The sequence below is a fragment of the Natrix helvetica genome, assembly GCF_964273705.1.
Source record: "Natrix helvetica genome assembly, chromosome: 3".
In the NCBI taxonomy this organism is placed as follows: domain Eukaryota; kingdom Metazoa; phylum Chordata; class Lepidosauria; order Squamata; family Natricidae; genus Natrix; species Natrix helvetica.
In genome coordinates, this window is record NC_138549.1 from 107,884,258 (window position 1) to 107,902,095 (window position 17,838).

Sequence of the window (17,838 nt, forward strand, 5' to 3'; positions counted from 1 at the left end):
TTTATTTTTAAACTAGAGTGGCAGTGTTTATTAATTGCAAGGATGACATGACTTCAAAAAGAAATCATAACACTACAACAGATTATGTTGGGAATTCAAAAATTATTAGAAACAACAGAAAGAATTGAGAAGAGATTGGAAAATATTGAAAATATAAACTTTAATGTGGCAAAACCTGATGGAAAAATGGAAGATGCTCAGTAAATAATTGATAAGGATAACAATGTATATATATGTATTGGTTTGATAAGAGGAAATTTGGTAAAAAAATTAAATGGTAAAAAAGGGGGAAAAGTAAGTTAAACTTAGTCAAACTATCACTAAATAAATGACTGATAATGATAATAATGTAATAATTTGTATTGACAGGATGAAAGGGAAATTGGATAAAAGTTGTAAACAATGATTAAGAAAAGAAGTTTAAAAACTTTGTTATTAAACATAATTATTTTTTTTATTTTGAATGTGTTATAAAGGAATAATGTGATTGGATGATATTGAAAATAGATAAGGGAATGCCACTATGTGGTTTTGTTTTAAATTTTGGAATGTTTGTTATAAAGGAATGTTAAAACAACTATAGTCATATGAAGAATGAGGTATAGCAATTATATATAAATATATGTGATGTAAAGTAGATAATTTGATATGAGTTAGAAGTGATGACGGTGGAAGGGATGCACGACAACTCTGTGTAACCAATTGACACACTTTCTACAATTTTGTAATGGAGGATGATTTTATTTGTTTTTATTTAAAAAATAAAAAAATTGGAAAAACGAAAATAATTTGTTCTTTCATGAATATGCATTTTCCACTCCTCTTTCTTCAAATCTTAAGACTGATTCATTTCTTTGGTACAGAAAGATGTCCTGATGATGAAGATGCCAAGGTTCCAAAAATCAAGCTCCTTCCTTCTATCAAAGAGCTTGGTCCTCCTCCAAAGAAACCACCAAGACCTCCCAAAGTAGATCTTCGTGCCTTCCAGCAGAATTTTCCAGGTAAGGTATTTACTTGGTGGCATTGCAAGGAAACGGTTACAAGGTGCCCAGAACTGTAGTTATTTCTAATAGAGTGAGGTACTTTTTCCAGGGGACGCGGTGGCTCAGTGGCTAAGACGCTAAACTTGTCGATCAGAAAGGACGGCAGTTCGGTGATTCAAATCCCTAGTGCCGCGTAACGGAGTGAGCTCCCATTATTTGTCCCAGTTTCTGCTAACCTAGTAGTTCGAAAGTATGTAAAAATGCAAATAGAAAAATAGTCACCACTTTGGTGGGAAGGTAACAGCATTCTGTGCACCTCGGTGTTTAGTCATGCCGGCCACAAGACCATGGAGACAACTTTGGACAGCGCTGGCTCTTTGGTTTAGAAACGGAGATCAGCACCACCCCCTAGAGTTGGGAACGACTAGCACATATGTGCGAAGGGAACCTTTACTTATTTCAATATATCCTAATAGCTATTGAATAATAAAGAATTTGTTCATTTGGGGCTATTTTGCTTTTGTCCCACAATTCAGTAAGTGATGTTCGCTGCTATTCTAACGTGTTCCCGTCTCTCATGTTCTTCAGTCTGAAGTGTCCTGCATCACCGTGGCTCTCCACACTAATTGACATCAAGTTTCAATGAATGACAAATATCAGTTTTAACTCCTTTGATTCCATACTTTCATTTATTTTTCTTAAATTTATATGCTATCCATCTTACGGTCAAGCAACTCTGATATGTAATGAAACTTTCTTATGGATATTTTTCTCATGGTCGTCTCCAATATTAACCCAATAATTAGTCTAAAGTTTGAGATAGGTTTGTGGAAATCCAGAAATCTCTGGAACTCCTACTGAGAATGGATTTATTCAAGCAATACACTAGCGAATTTAACTTCTCTGTTATATTGTGTGGTTCGAGTAATTGTTTCCTTTTAATGTTTCTTTTCAGATACTCCAGATGATGCATACTTGACTCCTGAAATGTAAGTGAATATATCTTTACTGCCTACAAATAAGCCATCTTGAAAATGAGATTCAGAAACTGTTTCCTTTCCTCAGTTTTGTATTTATGTATGCAACAGCTATTAAGTTTGGCAGAGAAAAGAGAAGTTAAGGTGAACAGAGAAAATTTGTAAGCATCTAATAAAATCCCTTCATTATTGGCTTTCTTGGGTGAGCATGATTACAGCAATAGATTTTGCATTAAAAATAAAGCAGAACAGAAATAAATTTATGGGGGCTATATCTCCACTTTATAAACCATACTGTAATTGAAAAGATTTGCTTCAGGAAATATTCCTAGTGTTTATTTAGCTTTTATTACCTTTTTCCAAAATCATTAATGCAGAGCATTGTTATGAACTACTATCCCTCATTTCCCTGCTCACTGCGGAGATCTTCACAACTGGACCCATCCATCAGTCACAATTAGCTTTTTTGATCTGCATCGTAATTTTTAGCAGCAGACTCTAATGCAATGCTGTGGAATATCTGTAGGTTTGACTGGGAAAGTAGCAAATCTGTATCGCAGTCTAATCTATTTTATAGTCCCTTGTTGGGAGAGGGGGCGGTCTAAAAATCTAAGAAATAAAAATAAATATAGGCTAGAGCTGAGATGGCAAACCTATGGCATGTGTGCCACAGGTGGCACACGGAGCCATTTGTCAGGGCACGCGAGGCGTTGTCTGTCAGCTGGCCAGCGCGCCACCTGTGCACACTGCCATGCATGCGCGCACTGGCCAGCTGACTTTAGTCTTTTTCTGCTTCCATTTTTCGCCCTCCCCAGGGTCCAGAGGCTTTATAGGAGCCTGGGGAGGGTGAAAACTGCCCCCCTGCACCTCCCCGGAGGCTGTCTGGAGGCTTCAGGAGCTTCCCTGAAGCCTCTGGAGCGCAAAAAAATCAGCCCTACGGGCAAACCGGAACTTTGGGAACAAACTTTCAGTTTGCTCGTAGGGCCGGTTTAAACCCTCCGGAGCTTTCTGGGGCCTTCCGGAGGATGAAAAACAACCCTACGAGCAAACCGAAAGTGACTTCAAGTTTGCTCGTAGGGGCGTTTATTGTCCTCCGGAAGGCCCCTAAAGGCTCCGGAGGGCTTAAACCAGCCCTACGAGCAAACTGGAAGTCCGTTCCCAAAATTCCAGTTTGCCCGTAGGGGCAGTTTTTTGCGCTCCAGAGGCTTCAGGGAAGCTCCCAAAGCCTCTGGGGGAGGCTATTTTCGCCCTCCCCAGGCTCCTATAAAGCTTCTGGAGCCTAGGGAGGGTGAAAAAGCATGCAAAAAATGGGGGGTCACACCTGTCATGCACGCATGAATGCTGGGGGTCGTACATTGCATTATAGGTGCAGCACACCCACGCACAACTCCTCTGTGATGCCCCTGCTTTACGCGAGCCATAAATGGTTCACCATCGCTGCTTTAGAGCAATATTTCCCAATGGCAGCCATTTTAAGCCGGCTGGGGTATTCTGGGAATTGAAGTCCAGACATCTTAAAATGGTTACCATTGGGAAACACTGCTCTAGAACTTCCTCCCTTCCTGCTTTATACCCACGAAAAAAAGCAAAGCAGCATTGGCTACATTGTCTTGGAAGAAAGGCTGAATGGAAGTGCAATATACAAATCATCACTAATGGGGCTTAAACCAGGGATACAAATATTTTTATAGTCAACATTGAAAATGGTAATGCAGATAATTGGCAAAGTATTTTCTTGTTGTGTGTTTTTTCCTAAATATCGTAACATCACTATTTCTATTTGGACTTAATGCCTTTGTACCAACCTGTCTGTGAACATGTTCTTAGGTATCTGAAATAATGTGCTATTTTCTCCCCTTTTCTCTCCAACAAGAGAAATGGCTTCCCCTTCTTCTTCAGTGTCTCTGGCTTGAAATTTCTGAAGTTCTATAAACTGAAGATTGCAAATACTTGCATCTGCTCGATCCAAAAATGCTTAAGCCATAGGTATCCACGATTTTCAACAGCAGATGTGAATTTTGATTACAGTTGTTTGCATGTCTGGAAAGAATGTGGGTTAAGATATCTATATTATCTGATAGACAGTTTTGGGAACATGGCTTGGGTTTCTGGATCTTTCTTGCTAGAAACGTACAGTATGTCCCTTAGGTATCTGGTACTGTGATAAGCAGACAAATGTGTCAGGAGCAATTAAGATTGCTCTTATCAGTGTAGCAAGATGTGTATTCTAAGCTGATGAGTAAACTTCAGAAAGATGATTTAGCTGCATAAAGCTATTGTTTGTGTAAGGCTGAACAGCAACTGCCCCAATGATGGTTGGATGAACAAGAATCATTTCCAAGTCAACGTTTAGCAGTTAATCTAGATGCACAAATGACATCTTTTGAGTTTGTATTTGTTTGTTTACGTAGCACTCTTAATTTATACTTCAGCTTTATAGTTATAATAAAAAATACATTTTGAAGCAAACTGTTAAATATTGGATGACTGATTACCATTTCTTCTGGTATTTGATTGTACATCTGGTGTCCTGTGGCACATTGATATATCTTGGGTGTATTATAATGTTTAATAAGAGTAATAATCATTTGGCCATGCTCATCTAGCAATACACTACGGGAAATCCTCAATTTATGACCATAATTAAGCTCAAAATTTCTATTCCTAAACAAAACAGTTGTTACATTTTGTTCCATTGCCCGACATTTCTTGCCACAGTTGTTAAGTGAATCACTGCACTGTTAAGCAGTTAAGTTAGTAACATGGTTGTTAAGTGAATCTGGTTTCCACATTGACTGCTTGTCAGGAGGTGACAAATTTGATTCCAAATTATCTGATTTGGAAAGTTGATTTTACTTTTAATCAAATTTCCTTTCAATGGCCCTAATAAGCACTATACTTTCATTCTTGCAAAAAAAATACTTGAAAATGTGGAATATTATTTTTTGTGTTCTTTGTTGGGATTCTCAGTGTTGCAGAACTTACAGAGAGTTGATCCAATGGCATTAGAGGTCCTGTTGTGTTGCTATCTTTTATGAGTAGGTTTCCATACAACATTGAAAAGTGGTACATCATATAAACCACTCCCAAGATTTCTTGGCTAGTAGAATCATGTGTAAACCCCTGTTGATGAAGAGAAACAGGACTGATTCCAACCAATATATTGAAAATCTCTGCCATGAAGGAATCAAAAACGCCCCAATACAGTACTTTCATTGATTTCTAAGTTCTTTTTCAGAAAAGAATAATGGTATGGCCCCTTCCTTTATTTTCAGTACTGAACTGGAAGATTTGAACACCTATGAAGAAACCATATACTACCAGGAACAGCAAAAGAACTGTCCTAATCCTGCTCAACGACCTATACACTGTGAGTTTCAACCGTTGTTTCATTTATGCAGACTATATGGGTGTACATTGCTCATTAGATGTGCAGCTACTCCCAAGGCTCATTAGCTTGCAACATGAGGGAATTTGGTGATTAGCACCGTGGAAGAAGTAATACTTTGAGAATTTAAGTAGCAGAGGTGAGAAATTACTGTATTTGGGGAGTATAAGATGCACCTTTTTCCCTCAAAAAAGAGGGTGAAAATCTGGGTGCGTCTTATACACTGAATACAGTATTTTGGCCTCCCAAAACCCCACCCCCTTTCCAAAAATGGCCATGCATAACCTTGAGGCTTCCAGAGTGCCCCTGGGGGCTGGGGAGGACATAAAGGGCCAATTTTTTGCTCGTTTTTGCCCCCCCCCCCCCAGGCCCCAGGAGCACTCTACAAGCTTCCTTTTTTTGACAAAAAAGGGCCATTTTTGGGTTGTCTGCAGAGTGCAAAAACTTTTTTTTTAATTTGCCTCTTCAAAATCTTGGTGCATCTTATACACCTGTGCATCTTATACTCCAAAAATATGGTAGTCAATCATTAACATTTTAAGTCCAACAGAAGAGAATATATGTAGCTCAGGAATGAACTATCGAGTCCTTGATGAGGTTTGGACTTTGTTGTTTGTTAATAGATGTTTTATTATCCGATTTGGTAATATCGGAGCACTTAGATAATAACTGAAATCATCAGTGCACTGTAATTTTGGCTTTTATATTCTGTGTTATGTTTCAACAAATTTATCAAGCTTTTCTCTATATTTTTTCTTTTCTTTTTGTACTATTTAACTTTAACCTCTTTTAGAAAAAAAAAACTCTTTTAACTATGTGCCTCTGAAAAGAGGTGATCTTTCATTAACTTTTCTCACACACGTTTTTCATTTTTAAGATTTGGATGGGGATAGAATTAAGATTACTTCTAATTCTATCTGTAGTGCGTGAAATCTTGCAGTTTTAGTCTTTAAAAAATATTAGTTTGGGTTCACTTTGTTTAGCTGGTTGGAGAAGGTAGGTTATACAGCAATCTATTTGTAACTCCTTATTATCATTAGCAGTTTTATCAAAGCAGTTGAAACAAACTACAAAGTGTAATGTACTAATTTCTACTAAACCTTGATTCTAGCTTTCAAGTCTTTGGAAAAGGAAGATACTAAGGTACGTGCTCTCAATCTCTAGTCTGATGAAATAATTGGAGTGAGAGAAGAAAAAGAGAACAATGGATCAGCACTTGGCTTGCTGTAGAAAAATATCCATCTTTATGGAGCTCATCCATCTAGTTCAGGGGTGGGCAATTAATTGCCCCTTTATGACCTGTATACTTCAAATCCCAGAATTCCTGAGCCAACTGATTCAAGAATTCTGGAAGTTGAAGTCCATAGGTCATAAAGGGGACATTAATTGCCCACTCCTACTCTAGTTAGTTTCCTTTAACTTATTGTCTATTGTATGTTTATAGCTAGCACCTAAATAGTAGAAGATTAATATTAAAATAGAAATGCATCGAATTTCAGCATTCTGGAATTGGTCATATATATATTTTTACCTCAGGACAAATTACTTTTTGTTATGCTAGAATTTTATGTTACCTTTAGATTACTACACACAAGGCAATATTTTACAAATTATAGCTAATTACTGACTCCTTTTCCACATAGCAATTTCATTATTTAAATTGGATGAACCTAGCCCTAACGTCAAGCAATTGTGATGATAATTTAATGTTACTGGCTTCATTCATCCATTGTGTTGCAGGTTATAAGTATATAACCAGAAGTATATAATATAAACACAATCTAAATATGTTAAATTTAATTTGTTGCTAGAACTGAAAGTGTGTTGAACAAACAAGTCAATTCTCAACCAATTTTCTGAGTAAGCTAATTAATTTTCTTCAAATGTTCCATATGAGAATAATAAAAACTGAAGCGTCTGGCAAGCATACAAGCATTCAATGAGTTATTTTTCATGCAGGTTATTTCTCCCATAACTTTTGGGTCAGCCTACTTTTCCTTGTGCTTCAAAAATTGCTTTGGAAGATTAGCAAATGTTTGAAATGACAACCCATTTAGTGTCATGGATTAAAGTCAGGAAGGAAAATTTGCTTGTGTATGTTACTCTGCATGCTTTGGAAACTTTGCGTAGTGTCTTTTGGATTCTAGCCACATTTCACTAGAAGGGCATGGAACATAGATGCAGACCGAGATATTCCTTAAAACAATGTCCAGGTCAATAAAGCTATTATTTTGTGACCAATCTGTGAAAACTAAAGCACTCTTTGTTTTGCTACAAATAGGTTGAATAAATATTAAGTCAGGAATATTTATGTACTATTGCCCTATGTGTTGGGGTTTTCTAAAAGAAAGTTTTTAATACAAGAATTAAATTATGCAGCTGTATAACTCTGACTCTGTGTGTTCACACAAAAATGAACATGATATTTGAAGAAGGAACAGTTCGATATTCTGAATGGCAAACAGTTTCCAGTAGTGAATCTCTTACAGATTTCATTGGTCTTTATTAATCTCAGTCTCTTGAAATTGCTAGTCCAATTAACTATAGTGTTGCGTATCCACAAAGTATGAATATAAATATATGTTGCTACCAATTATTTTTCTGACTTAGTAAATGGGCAATTCTTAATGTTGATTTTCTTATTGGATTATATGTGCACAAACTGTCTTATAAAAGGTGATGTGTCTTTCTTGAAAACCTTGCAGTGCTGCCCAGTCTACTCATGGATGTCACAGGAGATCTTTGAATTGGGAAAATTAAATAAATGCTAATGTTGAATATGTAAAATGGTTGGGGGGAGGTTTCTTTCCCCACTGGAATTTTCTACTCACCTAATGTAATATTGTCTTCTCCTGGTTTTGGCTTGGGAAAGAAGTAGGACATGCATTTCCCCTTTACTTAAAAGTTCAGTGGAATGTATATGTAAGAATTAAGCTTGGGGAATGTTTTCTTATGATGAAACATGTAGAAGGTGCAAGATGGAGATGAATCACACAGATTTGGGCCTGGATAACGCCTGATCAGAAATAATTAAGTACTTTATTTAATCTGCTTTGATTTGTATGCTAGAAGAGGTGCTCTGTGCCACATCGTGAATTTAGCAAGGAATGTTGTGAAAGGACTCTTTAACCCAAGCAATGTAATGTGTGCTAACAGATGTGCAATCCTCGAAGTATATTCATAAAACCCCGAATCAGAGGGACTGAGAAGAATATGCCTCAAAAGGAAACAAATCAGTGTTTCTCTGGAGAAGGATTGGCAAAGGATGGAGATTGTGAGTTAAATTCATGTTGTTGATGTTGCTGCTGCTTTACTCTGAGTTAAGTGACACGTACTCCTTTATACCTCTCCATACGTAGCATCTCTTGACAAGATGTCCTTTGTATCTCTTGACTTTTTGCCAAGGATTGAAGAATTGATATTTGTACATCTAGGTTGAGAGATAAGGGACAATCTCAAGAGCTGATGTAGAATAATGGTAAATTGTGGGATATGCTTAAGAAAAGCTTGATACTACATTATTTCATATCAGTGTTTCTCAGCCTAAATAACTTGAAGATGTGTCAACTTCAATTCTCAGAATGCCCAAGCCAGCCTGTTTTGTAACAACTGGGTTCTGTGACTATAAGTGCAATTTTAAAGTCCATGGACAATGTAGGAGGACAATCACGGCAAAAAATGTTGGCTGTTTTTTCCTTAATGGTCTATTTTGGAGAAACGTGCATCAAAAAGCCGATGCAGTTTCCATAGCTTTCTCTTCTTGGATCTTCAGAATGCGTGTTGCAGTTTCAGCATTTAGGCAGGTTAAATATTTCGTATATGTTTAGGAGAGCCTGAAACAAGAATTCTGCTTCAGTTTCAGATGATTATGTATGCCTGGAATCTTTAAGAAGAGATGAAGGGAAATGGGACCCAGATCTAAGAACTGCTACATTGGAGCAAACTGCAGAGCAAGTGTATGACGATGTGGAAGGGATAGAGAGAGACCTGTAAGTGTTTCATAGACATTTCGAAAGTACATGTAGATTTAAGTTTTTTGAAAAATTGTGACTCTTAACATTTCAGATGTATTTTTACATCACTTTGTTTAAATGTTGTTTTGCAGGCGATCCTCCGATGCCCAGAAATCATTTGCTTTGCATTCTAGTAAGTATAGAAATAACACTTCTTATAGAATAAAGTGGGCTTGAATATTTAATATTTACTGAAAAAATTTACGCAAAAGTAGGTTTAACTCTTGAAAAACCATCCAGATTCCTAGTGAATTCTCTTTACTACCCAGCCAGTGGAAAGAGTATGAAAATTGGAGTGTCTGTAGACAGAAAAAAACATGAGTTATTTTTTTTTTCATTTTTGAGATCCCTTTTAGGAAAAAAAATACCAAAAGCTTCTGAGTACTGTGTCAGGGGCCACACTCTCAAAGATAAATTGGGTCAGAACAGTAGTTTAATTTAGATATGTCAGAATTCAACCAATATGGTCAGATCCCATGTGTTTAATAAGGCCACCCTTTTGTCACATGAAAAATGATAATTCATGGCAAAGTTTGTAAAGTAAAAATGTAGTTTTAGTTTTAATTTTTACTTTACATTTTATAATGACAGTGCAATTGTAATGTAAGACAAATAACATTCACTAACTAAAGCCTTATTTTTCAGATAAACTGGTTATATAATTCATACTGAGGATTTCTCTTTGACTTATGACACGTTCAAGCTGTAGATTTGCCAATGGGTATCTGATAATTTTTCTAAAAGTAGAAGGACCACAGCACCTCTATGCCTGCTTATATTTATTATACATGTTCTTATTTTGCAATTGTTATCCAGTGGTCTTCTGGGAAGTCACTGTCTGATTGTGTTCCATTGAGTGGAATCCCATATTTGTCTGTTCTTTTTCATAGGCCAGCAAACTATTCTAGAAATAAAGATTCCTCCCCCTCACTTTTCTGTATATATAGAATTTATCTGAAGTTGTTAAACTCAAAGCCTAAATAATATACTCTGTCATTTCTCAGTCTGAACTTTCCACTTTGCTCCTTAAACTAGCTTTGCTTTTGTCAGTGATGGAGAGATGATTAGTTGCTTCCTCTATTTTTTCCTTAGTATATTATTCATTTCTTTCTCACTTGTATCAAAGCAAAGATATATGGATATTTTCCAACTCATCCTCATTTTGTTAGGTTAGGCTGATTAATAGCACCTGGCCCAAGATGTCTTGGTAAACCATTTGGCTAAGCAGGTCATACTTTTTACTGACAATCTTATTTGAAGAGGCTTCATTTAAAATCTCTGGAGGCTGATGTACTGTCAAATTAAAAAAAAAATCACCCTTGGTGACACATTGACTTTCAAACGATAGTACTCATTCCACATGGTGTAGTTAAGTAATGGTCACTGCATTTTTAATGTTGATTTATGTGAACTTTCCTCATCAGGAGCAGTCATGGTTTTGAACTTGTCTCTCAGAAAATTTATAGACTCTTATTTATTGGTTCATTGGTTTTATCGTATTGGTAACCGGCCCCAATCCAAAACCTCTAGGTAGCATATGAAAAAATGGATGTGTATATATAAATCATCTTTTTTTTTAAAAATCCAAACTAATTCCTTGCTCAGTCTTGAAATTTACTTGATGGTCGTAGTTGACTCACCAAGTCAGAATATTTGAGTACTATTTAAATACTGAGACTATTTGAGTGCCGTAAAGGTAAACGTGAGATCACATTTGGGCTAAGCTGAACTCCTTGGAAGAAAGGCAGAATATGAATGCAACAAAAGTTAATTTATAAGTTAATTTATATAAGAATATGAAATAATCTGTCGGTTAGATAGGTTAATAATTCTTTGGGGTTAATGTTTTGTGTGATTTCTCCACCTCATCATTTCCTACAGGATTGGCTCAATTTGAGACAATTATAGGATGCAATAAAAGCTACAAAGTTGTAGAATTTTAAAGTGTATTGGTTTGACGTATTTTTGAATAGAAAACATGTGCTTGTTTTATTCCATATTTCAATTCATAGTGCTCTATATTTTATAATCTCTTGAAATTTGGAAATCGGTTTTATTTAATTCAGGCCCTACTTCTTGGATATTCCAAAAAGAGCTTAGTTAGGTTATTAATGAAGTGCAATAAAGGGATGATAGAAAAAAATAACACTTTTGTTACACTGTATTTCCAAAATGGTGTCTTTTCTAACTGTACTTTAAAATTACCAGCAACTGGTGGTTTAGCTACAAATATAACTTTTTATTCGTTTATATTTCAGATGATACCTATGAAGATACCTATGATACATATGAGGATATGCAAAATGAAATTCAAAGTGAAGGTTATAATTCCTCCAAATCGGAGTGAGTAGATAGTCTTTAGTTGTATGTACTTTGCGTCTTCTCCATTGAGGTGGAGATAGCATCCAGGCATGGGTTGACCTTGGCCGCTCCTGATTGGACTGAGTCTGTTTCTTTAAAATTGTTAAACTCCGCTTCTGTTGCTAGCCAGCCAGCTTTCGACTCAGTCCACTCTTGTATGGTTGTGTCATCTGCTGGTTCTCTTCCTAAAAGAATATATAGAGAGTTTTATTGCCTTTATATCAGATCAAGATATTGTGAGTACCTCCCCGAGCAGACAGGTTTTGCTGGCTCATGTTTGTGCACAGTGGCTACAGCCACTGGGCTTATAGCCCACACAGGGAGCTTGGCCTGTTTGCTATAGGCTCAAAAAAGGGTGTATTTTGTGCTTCTTGGCAATGGTCAAGTATGTTGACTGTATTGCTGCAGTTCCTTTTTGGAGTGTAGGAAATATTATAGAATCATACAATTGGAAGGAATCGTAGATATTACCCCATTCAACTCCCTGCTTGGAATAGGATCTACTATATCATCTCTGATAGATCACTATCCGGACTCTATTTGAAGATCTCAATAAGAATTTATCACTTAATACAGGAGCCTCTTTGACTGGTTGGCTGCTTGTACAGTCAGAGAATTCCTCCTGATGCTTAGTAGCCATATTCTATGCACAGGTGATCCTCAACTTATGACCACAATTGAGCCCAACGTTTCTGTTGCTAAGTGAGATGTTTGTTAAGTGAATTTTGCACCATTTTATGACCTTTCTTTCCATGGTTAAGTGAATCACTGCAGTTGTTAAATTAGTAACACGATTGTTAAGTGAATCTGGTTTCCCTATTGACTTTGCTTGTCAGAAGTTGACAATAGATGATCACTTTATCCTGGGATACTGCAACTGTCGTAAATATGAGTCAGTTGCCACGTTTCTGAATTTTGATCATGTGACCATGGGGATGCTGCAAGGCTCGTAGAATGGTTATAAGTCACTTTTTTCAGTGCTGTTGTAACTTCAAATGGTCATTAAATGAGCTCTTGTACTATGTTGGGGATTAACTACTTTAGAATATCAATTGGAACAGACTAGGCCAAAATTTTCTGACCTGATACCCATTAAATTCATTGGACTAATTGCTTACAGAATACAGGTAGTCCTCTATTTACGGCTACAATTGAACCCAAAATTTCTGTTTTTAAGTGAGATATTTGTTGTGAGTAGTGTCCCATTTTACGATGTTTCTAGTGAATCACTGTAGTTGATAAGTTAGTAAGTTAGTAACACGGTTGTTAAGTCAATCTGGCTTCCCCATTGATCTTGCTTGTCAGAAGGTCACAAAAGAGGATCACATGACCCCTGGACACAGCAACAGTTATAAGTATGAACCCATTGCCAAGCATCTGAATTTTGATTACATGATCATGGGACTGCTACAAAGGCTGTGAGTGTGACAAATGGTCATAAGTCACTTTTTTCAGTGCTGATGTACCGTATTTTTCAGACTATAAGACGCACTGGAGTATAAGACACACCATGATTTTGAAGAGGTAATTTTTTTTTAAAAAAAACAAGTTTTTGCACTCTGCGGGCATCCCAAACCCTCTGCACTCCTCATTTTTTGCAAAAATAAAAAGGGGAGGGGCATGCAGAGCTTTGGGAGGTTTGTAGCTTTGGGAGGATTGAGGAGTCCTCCTGGGGGCTGGAAGAGGCAAAAACGAGCAAAAAACGGCCCCATTTTTTCAAAAATGAGCTGCTTTTTGCAAAAAAAAAAAAAAAGAGCATGCAGAGGCTTTGAAAGGCTTCTAGAGTGCTCCTAGGAGCTGGGAGGAGCAAAATCAAACAAAAGTGGCCCATTTTTGCTTGTTTTTGCCCTCCCCAGCCCCCAGAAACATTTTGCAAGCCTCCCAAACCCCCTGCTAGTCCATTTTTGCAAAGGGGGTAGGGTTTCAATAGGGCCAAAAATGCTGTATTCAGTGTATAAGACACACCCAGATTTTCACTGTCTTTTGGGGGGTAAAAAGTGAGTCTTATACTCCTAAAAATATGGTAACTTTGAGCAGTCACTAAATGAACTGTTGTAAGTCAAGGACTACCTGTATTTAACCAGCATGAACCAACAGAAAACCCAATTTTGAGAGCCTAAGATAGAGTGCCCTATTACCAGAAATAATCTGCACTAACCTTCCCTATATTAGTGCCCTTGGGATAAATTAGAATTTACCCCTCTCCACCACTGTCAATCCCATATGCCCCCACCCCAATATCTTTATCTACCACGTTTTCCCGAAATAAGACAGGGTCTTATTTTCAGGGAGATCTTATTATTTTTGAGGTGCAGGAGGCGGAGAGCGTAGTCACCTCATGGCTGCTGCTGTGTTGCAATATTTTTGGGGGAGGGCTTATTTTTTTGGGAGGGCTTATTTTAGCGCATGTGCTCAAAAGCCCGTTTGGGCTTATTATCCAGGGAGGTCTTATTTTTGGGGAAACAGGGTAACAACCAGTAGTTAAACTTAGCTCGGAACTAACTTCCACCCTAGGAGCAAAATCAGAAATAGATGCTTTTAGTAATATTCTATCTTTTTTCCCCATCTTGCCCTCCCAGAATTTCTGGAAAAGGAATTATTCATTCCAGGAATTATAAAAGGTGGGTGTTCCTCAGAGTAATAATGCTAGAATATAATAGGCTTCTTTTGTCGTTTTTTTTTTTGTGCCACATGGAGCATGGCTGATGATGCCTGGGAAGAATGAACTCAGTAGCATCCTGCCTTCTGTGTTTACATATGTGGGGTTTTTTTCAGGGTTAACCGGCTGCTGAAGCACAAAGGAGATGTTGAAATGGTCTTTGCTATATGCTAGCCTAAACTTTTAGGAGCTGTCCGAGCCCTGTCTACCTCTGAACACTGATTCCACCTTTAGATTTACACACCGTTTGTTTCGCCAATGTTTTTATAAAGAAATTCTAGAAAAGCAGCAATTACATGTTGGGTTGGTGCCAGAGACACATTCACCTATTGTCTTTTCCCAACTTTATACAATGTATAAAATGTGTGTGTGTGTGTGTGTATGTATGTGTGTGTGATGTCAAAGCAACTGGTATGCCCAAATATGGGAGGAGAGCTTGTGGCTTAGTGGCTAATACAACTGCCTAACATGTAAAAACAGCCCAGGTTCAAATCCCAGTAAGGGTATGGCTAGCTGATGAGAGCTAAATAGCTTGAAATAGATCTATACTAGTCTCCTTTTATTTATTTATCAACACAAATGCTGTGTGTGTGTGTGTGTGTGTACTTATACTTATATTTATAACCTTCACTTTGTTATTTATTAATTTCTCTCTTTTTTTTCTTCTAGAGATATCAAAATGGAAAAACTCAAAGCATTTGGAAAATTTTTCAAAGGAAAATTAAAAATAAAAAGTTCACACATGAAAGAGAGTTCTTGGTATGTAATGTATTATTCCAATAGTAGAAAATACAGGTAGTCCTCTATTTACAACCACAATGGAGTCCAAAATTTCTGTTATTAAGTGAGACATTTGTTAAGTGAGTTGTGTCCCATTTTATGACCTTTCTTGCCACAGTTGTTAAGTGAATCACTGCAGTTGATAAGTTATTAGCACAGTTGTTAATTGAATCTGACTTCTCCATTGACTTTGCTTGTCAGAAGGTCGCAAAAGGGGATCACATAACCTTGGGACACAGCAACTGTCATAAGTATGAATCAGTTGCCAAGCATCTGAATTTGGATCACAGGATCATGGGGATGCTGCAAAAGTCGTAAGTGTGAAAAATGGTCATAAGTCGCATTTTTCAGTGATGTTCCAACTTTGAATGGTCACTAAATGAACTGTTGTAAGTTGAGGACTGCCTGTATATAGTATGTAGAGAATATACAGTATGATCCTAATCAAGGAACAATCAAGCAAGAAGACGCATTGCAAGCAAGATTGGCAGGGGAAGCTATTCTACATGCAATAAACAATCAGAAAACTTCAATCCCTTTGAACTGATTATCTTACCTAGACTGGTAATAAAACTTCTGCAGTAAAACAATCTCAGAAAACATCAAGAAATCATCATCATCTATAAAAGACATCCATTGGTTAATTTAAAGTGCCAGTCCTTAATTTTTATTCCATGTTGGTCACTGTGGTGGCTGATGCACCTTTGAAATGCTGGGTTACTGCAACACAAATCACAGCACTGTGAAGGTTACAACTTAATTGCTAGTTCAATAATAGCATGAATGTCATTGAAATACAAATGGGACTGGGATAGCAATGCAAAAGCTTTAGATACATTTACAGAATGGCAAGGCCTTTTCCTTCCATCTTACCCAGGTTGAGTGGGAAGGACAAAAATGTTAATGGATGAGTAGCATTGAATATTAAGAAAACGGTAGCTGAGATGCATTTGAGAGGTTGCCACAAAGAGGAGGAGTCAACTTATTTTTCAAAGCACCAGAGGTCAGTACAAGAAACAATGGATGGAAACTAATCAAGGAGAGAAGCAACCTGGAATTAAGGAGGCCCCAAAAATTGTAATGCATTTTAGATATGTAAATGTGCTGCTTTCAGGAGTTGATAACAAAAAACTTGTGAAGTTCAAATATTTCTATTTTTTTTCAACGATGGCTTTTTTTATTCAGTCATATAATCTTCAAAATGGAATACAATACAATACAATAGTAGAGTTGGAAGGGACCTTGGAGGTCTTCTAGTCCAATGCCCTGCCTAGGCAGGAAACCCTATACCATTTCAGACAAATGGCTATCCAACATCTTCTTAAAGACTTCCAGTGTTGGGGCATTCACAACTTCTGGAGACAAGCTTTTCCACTGATTAATTGTTCTGTCAGGAAATTTCTCCTCAGTTCTAAGTTGCTTCTCTCCTTGATTAGTTTCCACTGGTGCAGTGGCCTAGAGGTGGAGCTGTTGGTGCAGTGGCCTAGAGGTGGAACTGTTGCCTCACATTCAGGAGGCTGTGAGTTTGATCCTAGGTAGAGGCAGATATTTCTCTCTCTGGGCACTTTGAAATTTTATCTGCTGTCACGTTGGTGACAGAAAGGACATCCGGCCAGTAACACTCAGCTCCATTCAGTTGCCAACTCTCTGCCCCGCAAGGGATTATGGGATCATGTAAAGATGATGATGATATAATCTTCAAAATTAAGAGTCACGCAAGTGTGATGAGCAGTATAGAAGTTGGTGCATGTTAATTCCTGTTTGAAAACCCTAACTGCAGATGTGCAGCCAAATGTTATTTATAACCCATGCTGAAATGCCCATTTGTTTTATTTGTCTTCTGCAGCAATCTTTCTCGTTCTGTACCAAACCTAGGTAAGCTTGTATGTCTAATAGATAAACTGACTCTCTTCTGAAATAACATTTTTGGGCCTGCCTGCATGTCTGAGATGCTTTGGAATAGGCACCCCTCTTTATTTTGTAATTATCAACAGAAAATATAGGGCCTATTTAAAACACTGCTTCTCATTTCTAACAGATCATTTTTTTAATGATGGGATTGCAGCCAAGAAAGATTTTTAGCAGATCTAATTCAACAGATTCAGCTTTTTTTGTAAGAGTAAATTGAGTCTATAATTATTCTTTTACACACTGAATTTGTAGAGCTGCTTCAGACAAGTTAGATCTTTTCAGATATTACAACATTCTTGGTTATTTTAATGCTTAATACATAGCCATTAGTCCTTTTGGAATTCACTTGTAGTGGGAAATTCTGAAGGAGACAAATGATAATTGTGACAGCCTCCTTTTACAAGGAAGTCACTTGAGGTTTCCAAAGTAGCCTTGCTCACTTTATGAATTCAAAAGCCATTCGTTTTCTAGGATGCACTGTAACTTTTTAGAGGTTGGTGATTGAGTTTGCTTATTTCCTACTGTCACTCCATTTGTTTTTCCTTTCATGTTGCATTTGGTAGACTGTAAGATTTTAGGTGCTTTCTCTTTCTTAATTCTGGGAAATTGTAGATAGTTAATCACACTCTCTGCTTCTAATTGCAGATGTCATGGCCCAGGAAAATTTGGTGTATAATGACATTGACCCAGAACAAAATGATACAAGGTAGGTAAAATAGTCACAAATATATTTTTCTTTCCTATCTAAAATATTTCATGCCAACAA

The 17,838-nt window shown here is 37.1% G+C and overlaps 2 protein-coding genes across 4 annotated transcripts in view; one reads left to right on the plus strand and one right to left on the minus strand.

Annotated features, from left to right (window-relative positions):
• The window catches only part of FYB2 (FYN binding protein 2), a 41,528-nt gene that overhangs the window by 16,796 nt on the left and 6,894 nt on the right, over nucleotides 1-17,838 (plus strand). For 2 of the 3 annotated variants that reach the window (XM_081946487.1, XM_081946489.1), the window contains exons 3-14: nucleotides 864-1,001; nucleotides 1,939-1,972; nucleotides 5,236-5,330; nucleotides 6,460-6,491; nucleotides 8,505-8,622; nucleotides 9,205-9,337; nucleotides 9,454-9,494; nucleotides 11,620-11,704; nucleotides 14,302-14,343; nucleotides 15,051-15,140; nucleotides 17,008-17,036; nucleotides 17,718-17,778. In XM_081946487.1, coding sequence (XP_081802613.1) covers nucleotides 864-1,001; nucleotides 1,939-1,972; nucleotides 5,236-5,330; nucleotides 6,460-6,491; nucleotides 8,505-8,622; nucleotides 9,205-9,337; nucleotides 9,454-9,494; nucleotides 11,620-11,704; nucleotides 14,302-14,343; nucleotides 15,051-15,140; nucleotides 17,008-17,036; nucleotides 17,718-17,778 — 898 coding nt within the window. The remainder of the gene's footprint in view (nucleotides 1-863; nucleotides 1,002-1,938; nucleotides 1,973-5,235; nucleotides 5,331-6,459; nucleotides 6,492-8,504; nucleotides 8,623-9,204; nucleotides 9,338-9,453; nucleotides 9,495-11,619; nucleotides 11,705-14,301; nucleotides 14,344-15,050; nucleotides 15,141-17,007; nucleotides 17,037-17,717; nucleotides 17,779-17,838) is intronic. The other variant, XM_081946488.1, reaches the window with a different exon arrangement.
• Nucleotides 15,154-17,838, minus strand: part of PRKAA2 (protein kinase AMP-activated catalytic subunit alpha 2) — a 45,111-nt gene continuing 42,426 nt past the window's right edge. The window contains exon 10 of the mRNA XM_081946502.1: nucleotides 15,154-15,881. The gene's annotated coding sequence lies outside the window, so the exon portion shown is untranslated. The remainder of the gene's footprint in view (nucleotides 15,882-17,838) is intronic.